General features: G+C 38.6%; 1 protein-coding gene across 1 annotated transcript; it reads left to right on the top strand.

Moving 5' to 3' along the window:
• The first annotated feature begins 531 nt into the window (after positions 1–531).
• Positions 532–13,488, top strand: LOC127442269 (inhibin beta A chain-like). Its single transcript, XM_051700154.1, has 2 exons — positions 532–1,400; positions 10,717–13,488. The coding sequence occupies exons 1-2, from the start codon at positions 947–949 to the stop codon at positions 11,517–11,519; spliced, it is 1,257 nt and encodes a 418-aa protein (XP_051556114.1). The 5' UTR covers positions 532–946; the 3' UTR covers positions 11,520–13,488.
• The last annotated feature ends 429 nt before the right edge of the window (positions 13,489–13,917 follow it).

The raw sequence follows: 13,917 nt of genomic DNA, 5'->3' as shown, positions 1-13,917 counted from the left end.
GCCAACTTATTGGGGTTTTCAGTGCAACGGTTTTGTTGTGTGGTATATTTGTAGTATATGTATGTAATGTGCCTTACTCTCTTACTTACATACTTTCTTTTTCAAGGAAAAGTGTGTTCATATGTATGTGTGCCTAAGAAAGCGTTAATGAGTCGCTGTGTGTTTACACGTGTAATGCACACAGATAGCTATGATAATCATGTTGACCCATCGGCTTTTCCTCCCCAGGAGGTTATTCCACCACACAGTCAGCCAGCCTGCACAACAGGTGCTGATGAAGTGATGGCAGGAGAGAGTGAAAAGAGAAAGAGAGCACATAAGAGCAACTTACATTCTCTGGAGAAAAATCGGTACACCCGTTACTGGATGAGTCACTGAGGAGAGAGATAGAGGGAGGCAGATGAAAAAGTCAGTGAGTCAGTAGTGAGAAAGATAGTAATAAAGTGAGAGGGAGGGATGAAGAGGAGGAAGGTATAATTACAGGGAGAGAAGGAGAGAGGGTACACACAATGAGAAGCCAGAAAAGAGATTGCGAGTCAGAGGACTAACCCTGCCCACTTTCCACTAAACCATTCAACTCCAGCACAGTGTGCTTTGCTCTGCTCTGCTCTGTCAGGTTTCTCCAGAGCTCTGCTGCACAGCACACAGCAGCCCAGACGAGCACCAGGAGCTACACGCTGCGCAGGAGTTGCCTACAGCTGATAAACTGCAGCTCAACTGCAGGAGCAGATATATATTTATATATACCTGCAGGGGAACCATCAGCTCTTCATTCAGCTCTTGAACTTTATCAACATGACTGCTCCATTCAGATAAGGATTATTTTGGACTGGCCCCTCGTATTGATTTGACCAGTAAGCCAGAGCGCTGACTGTGATCTGTTGGCAGTGGAGCAGGACAGATTGCGTGAAGCCGAGACTGAGGTGTGAGTTTGCCGTCACTCAGGATGTCCTCTTTCACGCTGATGACAGGGGTGCTTATCCTCTCCGGCTGTTTATCAGGTGGCTGCTCACCCACGCTGGCCGAGACACTTGTGCCGGGCACAGAGGGGCAGCACCTGCAGCAGCAGGAAGTTGGGTCTCTGGAGGGTGATCCCGTGACCTCCTGTCCCTCCTGTGCTCTAGCCCAGAGACAGAGAGACTCGGTGGGCTCGGAAGAGCAGACTGACATGGTGGAGGCGGTCAAGAGGCACATCCTCAATATGCTGCATCTAAATGCCCGTCCCAACATCACACACCCGGTGCCCCGCGCCGCCCTGCTCAATGCCATCCGTAAGCTGCATGTAGGACGGGTGGGGGAGGATGGCACGGTGGAGATGGAGGAAGAAGGAGGGGCACTCGGACAGCACAGAGAGCTACCTGAGGAACAGCCCTTTGAGATCATCACCTTTGCAGAGCCAGGTGAGTTGCCATTCAGTGCCAGTGTACTAATAAAGGCTTATTAGTCTTTGCTTGAGAGGAAATTATCTAACATGACATATTAATAGTCTGCTCATGGTGCTAAGTAATGAGCTGCCACACCTGTTGATCGAGACAGTGGAGAAATGGTTAAGTACAATAAATGTTAATTATTATGACTTTTAACATCTTTTGTTGGTAACACTATAATAAATTTCATTAATACATTAACAAACATTGTTATATGGTATAATGCTTAACAGATCATTAATGCACTGTAGGTAACTTAAATGTGCTACATGTGGTAACATCTAAATTGACTGGTTTTATTCAAGTCAAAAATATTATTTAAAATGACAATCAACTTAACTACATGAGGTTACACCAACAAAATTCATTTTTAAGGTTTAGATCAAGTATAAATAACTCCTTAAAGTAACAGTTGTGCATATCCACTTTTTCCAGTGTGTGCGTACATGTGGAAATGTTATTACAATTTGATTCATATATTTTCACACATTCACATTCATGACTGAACATTAACTGTTCTCTGATCTGATCTGTTAAGCATTATATAATGCTTGTTTATGGTGCATTAATGAAGACTATTATAAGGGTTTTATCTAAACTTATGCCTCTGTTTCTGAGTTAAATGGGGAAAAGGTAATTGTTTTTTGTTTGTAAACTGTTTGAGCTGACACATATTTCGCCTTGTTAGTTGAAGACCTCTGTGCATGGTTTCCTTGTTAAGATATGCACAGAAAATGCTTGCAGTATATATAATGTACAGTGGATGTCACCTTAAATGGCTCCACTCAGACTACCGTTTCCAAGGAGTGCTTTTAAAAAGCACTCAGGTAGGTGTTAGCGGAGGTCTGTGAGAGATACAGGGAGTCAATGTAAGGGGAACACATGCTCTGCAGCTGTGGAATATTAACACTCTGACTGTACACTGCTGTGGGAGGCTCTCAGTGCTGCGCTACTGAGGTCAAATAAGGAAATGATGCTGCTATTGAATGATGCCACTTAAACATCTTTGGTCCTGCCAAATAATAGCAAACTGACACTTTTGTTTACCAAAGTTAATTTACCAAATCAGTTTCAAAATGAGTTGAAAACAGAAACGGTTCAAAGTTGTAACACGCAAAGTTGTAACAATCTGTACATGGTATGCTTCCAATTAATGCCAACTATTCGCAAAAAGGCATCAGTCATTGTTTTTTACTGTCATACAGACCAACTGCTCATGTTATTGTGCCCTGTCACTCATCTAATAATCTGCCACTACTGTGCTATTTTATGGAGGATCAGAAAAACTACAATCATGTAAACAATGCTCTATCTTATTGAATTATTCTTTGGCATTACAAGTAACAAAGACTATATCCTGCTTGGTACAATGGACTAAATCTGGGATGGGAAGATCCACAAGTACATTCCATTTTTAATTGGTTCCTCATGACTTATTTATAACAGTGTCACTGATCCACAAATCAGCATGACACTGCTGTAAAAAAGCTAACGACATTTATCTGAATGGGGTACAGTGTGCCACAGAAGCGGATGGATGAAACGGCACACCAATCTCATGGCATTCTTGCACAAACAATAAAGCAGTGTTTCTAAACATAACAAGGCTGACCTATCTTTAGAACACCATTGTAGTCCATGATGGCAGTCACATGTGATTCTTATACACAGATTGACCACCAACAGTCCCGCTGTGTTCCATACATGCTTAATGGGACAAGTTCTGTGGCATTTTATTTGCCGCTATCATCGAGTGCAAAAAGGAGCCCGAAAACATGTGACCGCACTGCCTTTTGTGCCTGTTTGCTTACATAAATGTGCATAATGCCTCTGATGCTATAAATAGATCTTTTGAATGAACCTTAGATTAAAAAAGGCCCCTCTAAGCCTTTGTGAGATTGCAGGGGTGTTAATGATGCACCAGGGCCTAAAAAGAGGATGGGGTGGTTTGATCCCATACAAAACCCACAGGGCTGTTAGCTGGCCATAATTGCTCCATTCATCAAAATATGGGGCCCAGTAAATTACTCTGGGCTGCTCTGTTGGTGTGTGGAATGGTCAGGGTTTCTTTGAAAGTATCTTAGTTCAACAGTGAGACTGGATGAGTTGGTCGGAGTGGACGTGAGACTCATCAAAAGTTTGAAAAAAGGAAAAAACATCAGTAGTGGCATTCCATTGCCAGTTTTTGTCTTCTGAGAGAGAGAGGGAAAGATGCTTCATTTACAGATGTTCTCTCAGGCTTGCAAAGGCCTTCAAACTCTTCTATTGATGCTGTCAGGAGGTTCAGTGTGAGAGTGAGAGAGCTTCTCGTAGATGACACAGGAAATTAAGGTTAATCGTACCATCCCTTCTCTCGCATGCAGTGGCGTATTTCGGCATGGGCGACATGGGCAGCCGGCCAGAGTGGCATCTTGCCGGTGGTGGCATGAGGCGCCCACACAGACAAGTGCGCGCCCTGAACTCCACCAGCCATCTCATTTACAATCAGACCCCTTTGTAACCCCTTTTCCACTATAAATCTTGACATCTGCAGGCTCACTGCCGCGATCATGAGAGAAGCTTGATTACACTACCTTGTCCTTGGCACATGCAAAGAGCACTGGATTTAAACATTGGAGTCGTTTGGGTTACTTTTATGCTGACTTTATGTACTTTTTGGAGCTTGAAAGTTTTGGACTCTACTGACTTACATTGTCTGTAGAAAAACAGATTATAGATCCTTCAAAATATCTTCATTTGTGTTCTGCAGAAGAAAGAAATTCATACAAGTTTGAGATGGCAAAATGGGTGAGTAAATGTGAGAAAATTTTCATTTTTGGGTTAACTATTCCTTTAAGTGCTCGTGCAGCCCCTGCTTGCCGCAATTGTGAGATATAATATAGTGAGATATGTGATAATTGTGAGATATAGCAATAGTCACTGTCAAGTGCTGTTTATCTATCAACATCAATTTTACCTGCAGTGGCTTATTTCCAGGTGTTTCTCACCTGGAGGGCCTTGACAGTCAGAGGCCCCAGGGCAATGGCCCCATTGGCCAAATCCATAATCCATCCTTCGATTTATTTATAAATAGAAGACTGTTTATTTCAACTTTTGACCCCTGTGGCATTTCACACCTGAGGCTTTATTTTTAGGGAAAGGATAGATGATAGCTTTTGTGTATTGTATGAAACAAAACAGTGCAAGATTGTATTATAGGTAAATGCAAGATAAAACTAGATTATGTTTGGAATATCTTTTGTGCTGTGGTCATCTGATAATTGTCACTTCTATTGTGGCAGTGATCAGGGATTGTAATATCACTTTTACATCCTGGTACAACAGTACATCTGACTACAGTGAGACATCTTGTTAAGACTAGTTTTGGGTGGATTTTCTTTTAACGGACACAAAAGCGATCAATGATATGACATCAAATTGTGAATTCCCTTAGTGTGTAGTGTCTAGACGAGATCTCAGTAAGGGGTTACAGAGTGATCTCAAGTCTCATCTCTCGTTAGATCTCTCGAGTGTTTTGTCTGTTCAAAGTCAAGGTCAGGTTTATAGTCATTTTTACACATTGTAGAGTAATAGACAAAAATGGTCCTTCAGGAAACTACAGTGCAGAATTTAACATACATCCAAGCATATGATACACAGTGTCGATATGTAGCAAATCTGTCTACTCTATATTTAACATACAGTATAAGTACAAACATTATGAAGTATGCACATTATTAACTATATAAAGTATAAAAAGTGCTGGTAGATTACTTCAATTGCAATCTGGTACTGATTACAAATTACATGACTAAAAGTGCAAACAGTAATGTAATTTCTTGGATTATATTGTTTAGGTAATATAATCTGATTATTTTTGGATTACCTCTGACTTAATTTAACCTTGATAATCTATACTATTTTGATATAATGTTGCTTAAATGCACTTAATAGATCAAAATATGAGAAATGATATGATTGTTTGTTTTTTTTTGTTTCACTCCCTATTTTGGCAAAAATGGCTGAAAAAGATGAATTATTCTTATTTAGAAAAGGAGTTTTTAAAACAATTGTCTTACAGGTTTAACATTTTTAGTATCAATAATTAGTGAAGGTCACTGGATATGATGTAGACATAATAGTTCGCAGCTATTCATCAGCAGCGGTAGCCTCATATGGAATGAAAAATGTAAAAGATTTAAAAAAAGAATTAGGGAAATTAATAAATTATGTACAATTTACTGCCATTGCCTGATTAATATGTAATCAAATAATCCATAAAAAAAAGTAACTGTTATCTGATTGAGTATTTTAAAATGTAATTTAACCTAATTAAAAGTACTTGATTTTTGTCATCTGATTACATAATCCACATTATACAGTATGTAATCCGTTACTACCCAGCACTGAGTATAAACATTATTAAGACTCACTGCATTGCACATAAAACTAAGCAAACAATTCTCTGATACTCCATGTGGTCAAGTAGCCATGCTCATTTGAGCACAAGGCAAATTATTGACAACTGATTTTATTGCAAATGTGTTATTTCCAATCTTGTCCTTTCTCTGTTGTTAAGATTGATGTTGCATTGCAGAGACACAACTATAGCAAACTTTTAACAGATAATACAGACACAGAATAGTGACAATATGATAAGCATGTCCAAATAAGAGGAATAAGTCAGTGTGGAGAGGCATATGCCCATGAGTTTACATGACAGTGACTTAAAAATACAGTACCACTTAAGAGCTTCCAAATAGTCGTCCTCACTCAGAGCTGTCACCTCAGAGGAGAGACACGTGGCATGCATTTAAACCTACAAGAAAGACAACAAAACCACAGTGAACTGACTCAGGAACCAAATGGCAGTGCCAGAAGAGCAGATGCCTTTTAATATGGAAAGAAAGGCCAACTCTTTATACATCGTCACACACAGCAGCTCTTGTTCAAGTTAAGAGGTGTTCTGATAAGAGATCAGGTTGGATAACGACTCAGTGAGATAGAGACAGCATTCAGCTTCAAATACAATGTAGAAACCAGTGCTGCAGTGTTTCTTCCACAAAAAAGACTGGTCATCTGTAGTTTGATAAAATATTTCAGACATACAGTATATTTATGGTAAAACATTGTTCTTTCCCATTCACCTGCATTTTACTGAGCAGTGTTCTTAAAATTCATTACCGTCCAGAATTTCTAGTGTCTTCTCTCAACACTAGAGATTGACTGATATTATTTTTTTACCAATACCATACTGATTATTTTTATGTTTAAGTGTCTGATAACTCATAAGCAATTTTAATTAATTGTTTTATTTTTTTACACAATAAATCAGCATTGGACTACAAGAATAAAAACGTATTCATCGTTAATTTTATTTAATTATTAAAGTTAAAAGTAAATTGTATTTAATATAATTAGTATTATTGTTGTTATTATTTATACCAAGGGGTTTTGCGATCTGGTGACAAATAAATATTTTATCTGTTATGGACTGTTTCTTTATATTTCCATCTGTTTTGGAATATGTGTAATGGTTAAGCGTAAAGCACTGTGTTTCTCACTTAAGAACGAATGGACACTTCAAACAGAGGGAAGACAATTCACATTAGTGTGGTGGCAGTCCATTGCACACTAAGCTGTTTGTTTGACAATTTAATCCACAGTGTAAGGGAATATTGGCTTGAAACATTTCATTTTAACTTAAAGGATTATTTCACCCAAAAATGAACATTCTCTCATCATTTACTCACCCTCATTCCATCCCAGATGTCTTCTGCTGAACACAAATGAAGATTTTTGCAAGAATATCTTAACTCTGTAGGTCCTTTCAATTTAATTGAATGTTGGCCAGAATTTTGAAGCTCCAGAAATCACATATTGGAAACATAAAAGTAATCCATATGTCTCCAGTGATTAAATCCATGCCTTCAGAAGCGATATGATAGGTGTGTGTAAGAAACAGATCAATATTTTTTTTACTATAATTCTCCATAAATTTCGCTTATCATATATTCACCATTCACTTGCATTGAAAGGGCCAAAAGAGTTGAGACACCTATCATGGAGTCACATGGATTACTTTTTTGTTTCCTTTGTGATTTTTGGAGCTTCAAAGTTCTGGCCAACATTCACTTAAATTGAAAGGACATACAGAGTTAAGATATTCTTGTAAAAATCTTCATTTGTGTTCAGCAGAAAAAAAGAAAGTCATACACATCTGGGATGGCATGAGGGTGAGTAAATGATGAGAGAATTTTCATATACACTACCCCATTAAAAATAGTGTGAAGTCCATTCAGGGATTTGTGGGAGTTTTCTGACAATGCCAGATTCATTGAAGAGAACTGAGTGTCCAGTAAAGTTGCAGGCATTTATCAGCAGACATATTGTCTTTAGGCAGTGGTAAAGTTTGAATGGACATTGTCATTAATGGCATGACAATCGAGGCACATATGAATAAGATTGCACTGAACCTTCTTCAGATTCATAGTGCTTTATTATTCAGTATCATATGAGATGAGTCAGTATAGGGAAACCTGTATATGTGACATTCAATGAAACATAAGATAAAGTAATAAAAAAAGAGACTTGTCCTTAAATGTTGAAAGCACGATGACATCATTATGAAGATTTTTTTTATTTATTTATGGAATTTGCAATATATGATGTATGCACCTGTTTTTCGTAGAATGACCCATTTTTCTGAGATATCCCTGTGCTACTTTGAAGACCACAAAAGATACGGTTCTTTAAAAAACAGAAGGTGTTTTCACGGCTACGCTGGCTATCTCAGCTCTATCATCTATATCAGATATCAGGATTTATGTTGACTAAACAGTTGAATTAATAGCTGTTCTGCCTAAGAGGGGTTGGCAGAGAGTAATTTAAGAGAGTTGATATCTTAGATCTGTAAATCAGCAGTGGTTACTGATGCTGAGCTGGCTTATAGCAGACAGTCATGTGCAAGTTATAGGGAAGGCCCTTGTCATAACATAACAGGTTTTATGTACACAAATGGAGTGCCAGGATTTTAGGTGCAGGAAATGTTCTTATGGACTGAGGCTAGGTGTTGACAAAGGACTGCAGATGGGTGAACTAGACAGCAAAATGTACATATTCTCTTGCACTGTAAGAGAGAGAGAGAGGGCTGGAAAAGAGAGCTTTGCAGAAAAAGTTTTGTATAACAAGTGTTCCTGATTCTGCTGAGTTGTTTATCATTGGTCTCAATTTAATTGCAGTATGCTAAGGATAGAGAATTCATTTTCTGCTTCTTGTTTTTAACTTTTTGTTGTTTTTTGATTTTCAACTGTTATAAAGTTTAAAGCTGAAGTGTGTACACTGAAAAAAAGGGAAAGCAGCTCTATTGAAAATACTAAACCAGTACATTTGAAATCAACTTAATACATTTATGTTTGAGATGAGAACATAATTATATTGCATAAAGTCCAAGTGATATTCAACACAGTCAATTAATGCAACACAATTCTTTAGCATTTGTTTTCACTTTAATTTCATTGTGTACAATCCATCTATGTTCACTTAATCCACTTGTGTTGGGACTATGTGGATAATATTTGTTGCATCAATGTATTGATGAAATGCTTTGCATTGGATTGGATTGGGAGAGTAAATGTTAAAATTAAGTGTTATTTTAATGTATTTCTACACAAATTGAAACAAGTAGGAGACTTGTTAGTGTTTATCCTTACAAAAATGTAAACTAGCTGCAAATTTGCAGTTCGTTATTTTCAAATGCAAATTAGCTTTTGATTCACTGCAAATGTTTGCCAGAAGTTTGCAGCTATTCTCCGGCAAACCTTTGGCAACAATGGACAATTTGCTGCAAGTTTGTCGCAAACCTCATCTGCATGTGAAAATGATCAGTGGCGAATTTGCGGCAAGTTTGCAGAAAAAATTGCCATGAACTCTCGATTTTCATAAGGGTAATGTTCTGTTATGTTGGGATTTAGAGGAGTTTCTGTCATGTTGAATTTTTTATGAAGGTTACCATTGTGGAGCTAATGGTTAGGCTGAGGTTGGGACATTACTGCTGCAAAATCAGTATGTATTGCTTTTCTTATGAAGAAAATACTGAGAGATAATCAGTTTAATGACTGATTGAGGATCTGTAAGTTCTCAGCAACACCATTCTTGTTATACAGTAGAAAAGTATATTTATATTATGTGAGTAGAGCCTACATTTTAATTTCATATCAGAGAAACTCATTTTCATTGTGTGAAACCAATGTCCACAGTTAAATTAAGTTAAACCAACAATAAAAACAAAAAAAAATCTGTGTAATGTTTTTCAATGTGTTGATACTTTCTCCTATCCCATCTTAATATGCACAGACAACCATAAGGGGTCGTTCACCTAGAACACATTTTTCAATACATCTGTGCTGTTTTTCAATTGTTTTCCAGTAGACCGTTGCTGTGTCTTGCTGTTTGTAAGCATCTCGTGTAGGAGTGCCATTTTTTTTGGAAGCATTGTCAAGTTAAAAAGAACTTCAACTGTTAAAAATGTGTCTTGAGACAGAAGTTCTACTCTAATCGTGGCGCTGCATGTACTGTAGCTAACGCGTTTGCGCTATCAAAACATTACTCTGTTTGTTTGATCATCAGGACCAGCCCGACACAGCAACTACAAATAGCGTGATTTTGAGATGGGTCTATGTCTGTTTTTTGATCTATGACAGATGGGGCTAAAGTTTGGGAAAACTGTTTAAAAACATTTTAAATTTATAATTTTTAAATTGGATAGCTCAGCGAGTACTGACGCTGACTACCACCCCTGGAGTCGCGAGTTCGAATCCAGGGCGTGCTGAGTTACTCCAGCCAGGTCTCCTAAGCAACCAAATTGGCCCGGTTATTAGGGATGGTAGAGTCACATGGGGTAACCTCCTCGTGGTTGTTATAATGTGGTTTGCTCTCGGTGGGGCGCATGGTGAGATGTGCGTGGACGCTGCGGAGAATAGCGTGAAGCCTCCACACGCGCTACGTCTCCGTGGTAATTCGCTCAACAAGCCATGTGATAAGATGCGCAGATTGACAGTCTCAGACGCAGAGGCAACTGAGATTCGTCCTCCACCACCTGGATTGTCACTACGCCACCACGAGGTCTTAGAGCGCATTGGGAATTGGGCATTCAAAATTGGGGAGAAAAGGGGAGAGAATTTTTTTTGCAGTTCAGTTTGGTGATGCTATTGGCATAGAACTTACACTTCAGCTTCAAATCGCATGAAGTTAACAATGCAATACCAGTCTTAACATAAAGATAACCAATTGCTTCATGTCTTTGCCACAGGTGATGTCCCTGATGTTGTGAAATTTGACATTTCCAAGGAAGGCAGCACTCTGACTGTGGTGGAGCAGGCCAATGTGTGGCTGTTTCTTAAGGTAGCCAAGGGCAACCGAGGGAAGGGCAAGGTGTCCATCCAGCTACTGACACAAGGGAAGGCTGACCCAAGCTCTGCTAACGGGCCTCCGGAGGTGGTTGTGTCTGAGAAGACAGTGGATACACGGCGCAGCGGCTGGCATACACTACCAGTTCCCCGCACAGTGCAGGCCCTGCTGGGCGGGGACAGAAGCTTGCTCAGTCTGCGCATTTCCTGTCCAATGTGTGCTGAAGCCTGTGCCACGCCCGTCATGGTGCCTGTGGAGGGCAACAAGGGCAGGGAGAGAGAGCAGTCTCACCGACCTTTCCTCATGGTCATCCTCAAGCCTTCTGAAGAGCACCAGCACCGGCGCAGCAAGCGTGGCCTTGATTGTGATGGCAAAATCCGAGTCTGCTGTAAACGACAGTTCTACGTCAACTTTAAAGACATTGGATGGAGTGACTGGATCATTGCTCCATCTGGATATCATGCAAACTACTGCGAGGGGGACTGTCCCAGCCATGTGGCCAGCATCACAGGCTCCGCCCTCTCCTTCCATTCCACCGTCATAAATCATTATCGAATGCGTGGTTACAGCCCCTTTAACAACATCAAGTCATGCTGCGTGCCCACACGCCTACGGGCCATGTCCATGCTCTACTACAACGAGGAGCAGAAGATCATTAAGAAAGACATTCAGAACATGATAGTGGAGGAGTGCGGCTGCTCATAAGACTCCTGATAAACAGTTCTGAACTATCTTGAATGTTGGTACAAAGCACATATCTCAGAGGACTGGCAATCTGTGTTCACCCACAAACTTTTGAACTGCAAAATTGGGCAACTTGTTTGTTTATAGGTCATTTCAATAGGACTCTAAGTATTGGAATGGTCTTGTGGCACTTTCATATATAAATGAAGGATGAGAATAAAGCATAATATATTTTTTAATGAAGGGAGACAGAGACTGAGAGGGAACTGGTGCATGGGTTAATGTGTCAGTCCTGATTCTCTACACTGCAATAAAGAGACAATTATTCGGAATTGTGGAATTCTATATTCTGAACAAAAGAACAATGCGACTCTATGCAAGTCAAGTATTATTACTGGATTTTGATCATTTTTTATTATTTGTCTTTTAGCTTTTGGTTTTATGTTGTTTTTATTGTCAACCCTTTCTTACAAAAAGTCATTGTTTTAGTACATCTTAAAAAAAGTAGTTTGTTGTTGTTGTTTTTTCGTTTCTGTTGTTTGTTTGTTTTTTTGTTTTGTTTTTTAATACTGGAACAAAAATTAGTTTGACCAGCTGCTGGTGCCAAACTACATTATTGTTATTTTTATTATTATATTATGAATTACCTATTATTATTTTCCTCCTAAACATTATGAATGTTGATGAAAAGAAATATGAATTTGCACTACGCCAATATTTCTACAATCTTAGCCCAGAGCAGGACAGGCTGCATTCCAGTTGCCATTTCAGAGAGTAGAACTATATGCATTTGGAACTTACACATAGTAAACCAAAGACCATACACATCCCATTCTCAGAGCAAATCCCCAAAATGCCCAGGTCTGTGAATTTATTGAAATTAGCAACAAGAGTGTATAGACAACATAATGCACCATTAACACAATATAGCACATAATATAACTTTTTGTTTGTTTGTTTATTTGTTTTTTTCTGAAACAGCCTCTTTATGTTTAATTTTTACTCTTTATGTTTCAGCAGTGTTTGTCTCAACCAATGTATAACAAAGGTCTTAGAATCTGAACTGAAAACCTAGACCTCAAACGTTATTTCAACAGAAACTTTCAGTAAAGAGGGTGGCAAAAAATGACCTGGCAATGGAAGGTTTGCTTCCATCAGGGGCAAAGTTCAAGACACTAAAGGAAGCTTTCAGATATAAAAAGAAACTTGCTCTGTTTTATGTAGAGTTATACAACATATGGTGATATGTTGCTATGTTGTACAAATCAGAATATGTGCTTATGTTTTATATCTAATTTATTTTGCAGCATATTCTTTGCTTCACTATTAAAGCTAAATTGTACAAATACACCATTTGGTTTAAGTCAACAATGTGTATTTACTAGACCAGATGATAAGCTGTCTGCCATATTTTCAACACTAAATTCAAAATAGTTTGGCTTTCTTGTTTTCACTGAATGTAGTCTAATTATAATTTTACAGATTGATTGACCAATCAAAGCAGATGCTGTGCGAACTTGTGAAAACTCCTAAAGACCCTTGTTTGCTCTCATTTTAGCCACACAGCAGCTGTCTAAAGGGTGATTTTAACTGTAAGGAATCAGAAAAACAGCTTTTGTCATCTGAGATCACCTCACATGATCAGAAAATGCTTAATGTTTACTCTGTTGCACACGCCCAGTGCAAGGAACTGTGCTATTTGGGCTGGAATATTACAGGTAAAAATGCATTAATTATTCATTTGAAAGACAACCAATATGGCATTTAGCAATGGCTGATTCTGAAAATTTTACCCACAAAAAGCTGTAGCTGTACTGTAGTAACAGTAATTATCGTTACTAACCCTAACACTAACTCTAAAGTGGCACATTATTTCAACCCTTTCAGTGGAAGTCTGAAAGTCATAAACTTTCTAAGTATATAAACGAACTAAGTATATTTTGTTTTAAGTAAAGTCTGGTTGCATCACTTAGTTTTGGTGTACCTTGAAATAAATCACACATTATTGAAATCTCTTTTGAAACGTGTTTTCATAGTGACCATTCAACCCTGTTACATTCAAAAAATTTCGAGGTTAAAGGTTAGTGCAAAATGGGTAATAATGGCCTTAAGGCGCAGTCACACATACCTTTGCACGGCAAAATTCCTCAGGCGAAATACAATCATTTTAATGGGAATCTGAGCAATCGTGAATTTTGCGCAAAGGACTTCCGGTGGCGAAGAATTTCCCCTCACGGATTTCAAGTTTGGTGAACTTTGTGGCGAACTTTCGTCGCATTGACTAGTATGAAATTTCTTGGTTTGGCAGTGACCTCTGTGTGAGCGGTGCTTCGTACACATCTAAACTGAATATTCACAATGGACAAGGATATAATTTTAGTGGTGAGTTTGTTTTCAACTTGACTCGTATGAAGTGCAG

The sequence above is a fragment of the Myxocyprinus asiaticus genome, chromosome 6 (genome assembly GCF_019703515.2).
Source record: "Myxocyprinus asiaticus isolate MX2 ecotype Aquarium Trade chromosome 6, UBuf_Myxa_2, whole genome shotgun sequence".
Classification (NCBI taxonomy): Eukaryota; Metazoa; Chordata; class Actinopteri; order Cypriniformes; family Catostomidae; genus Myxocyprinus; species Myxocyprinus asiaticus.
Note: the sequence above shows the minus strand (reverse complement) of the source record. Positions and strands in the feature narration are given on the sequence as shown.

What these genes read in the sequence shown, in the direction of transcription:
- LOC127442269 (XM_051700154.1), top strand. Translation starts at nt 947, where the DNA reads ATGTCCTCTTTCACGCTGATGACAGGGGTGCTTATCCTCTCCGGCTGT. An exon ending in CATCACCTTTGCAGAGCCAG is followed by an intron (nt 1,401 to 10,716) that starts GTGAGTTGCCAT and finishes TCTTTGCCACAG; the next exon opens with GTGATGTCCCTGATGTTGTG.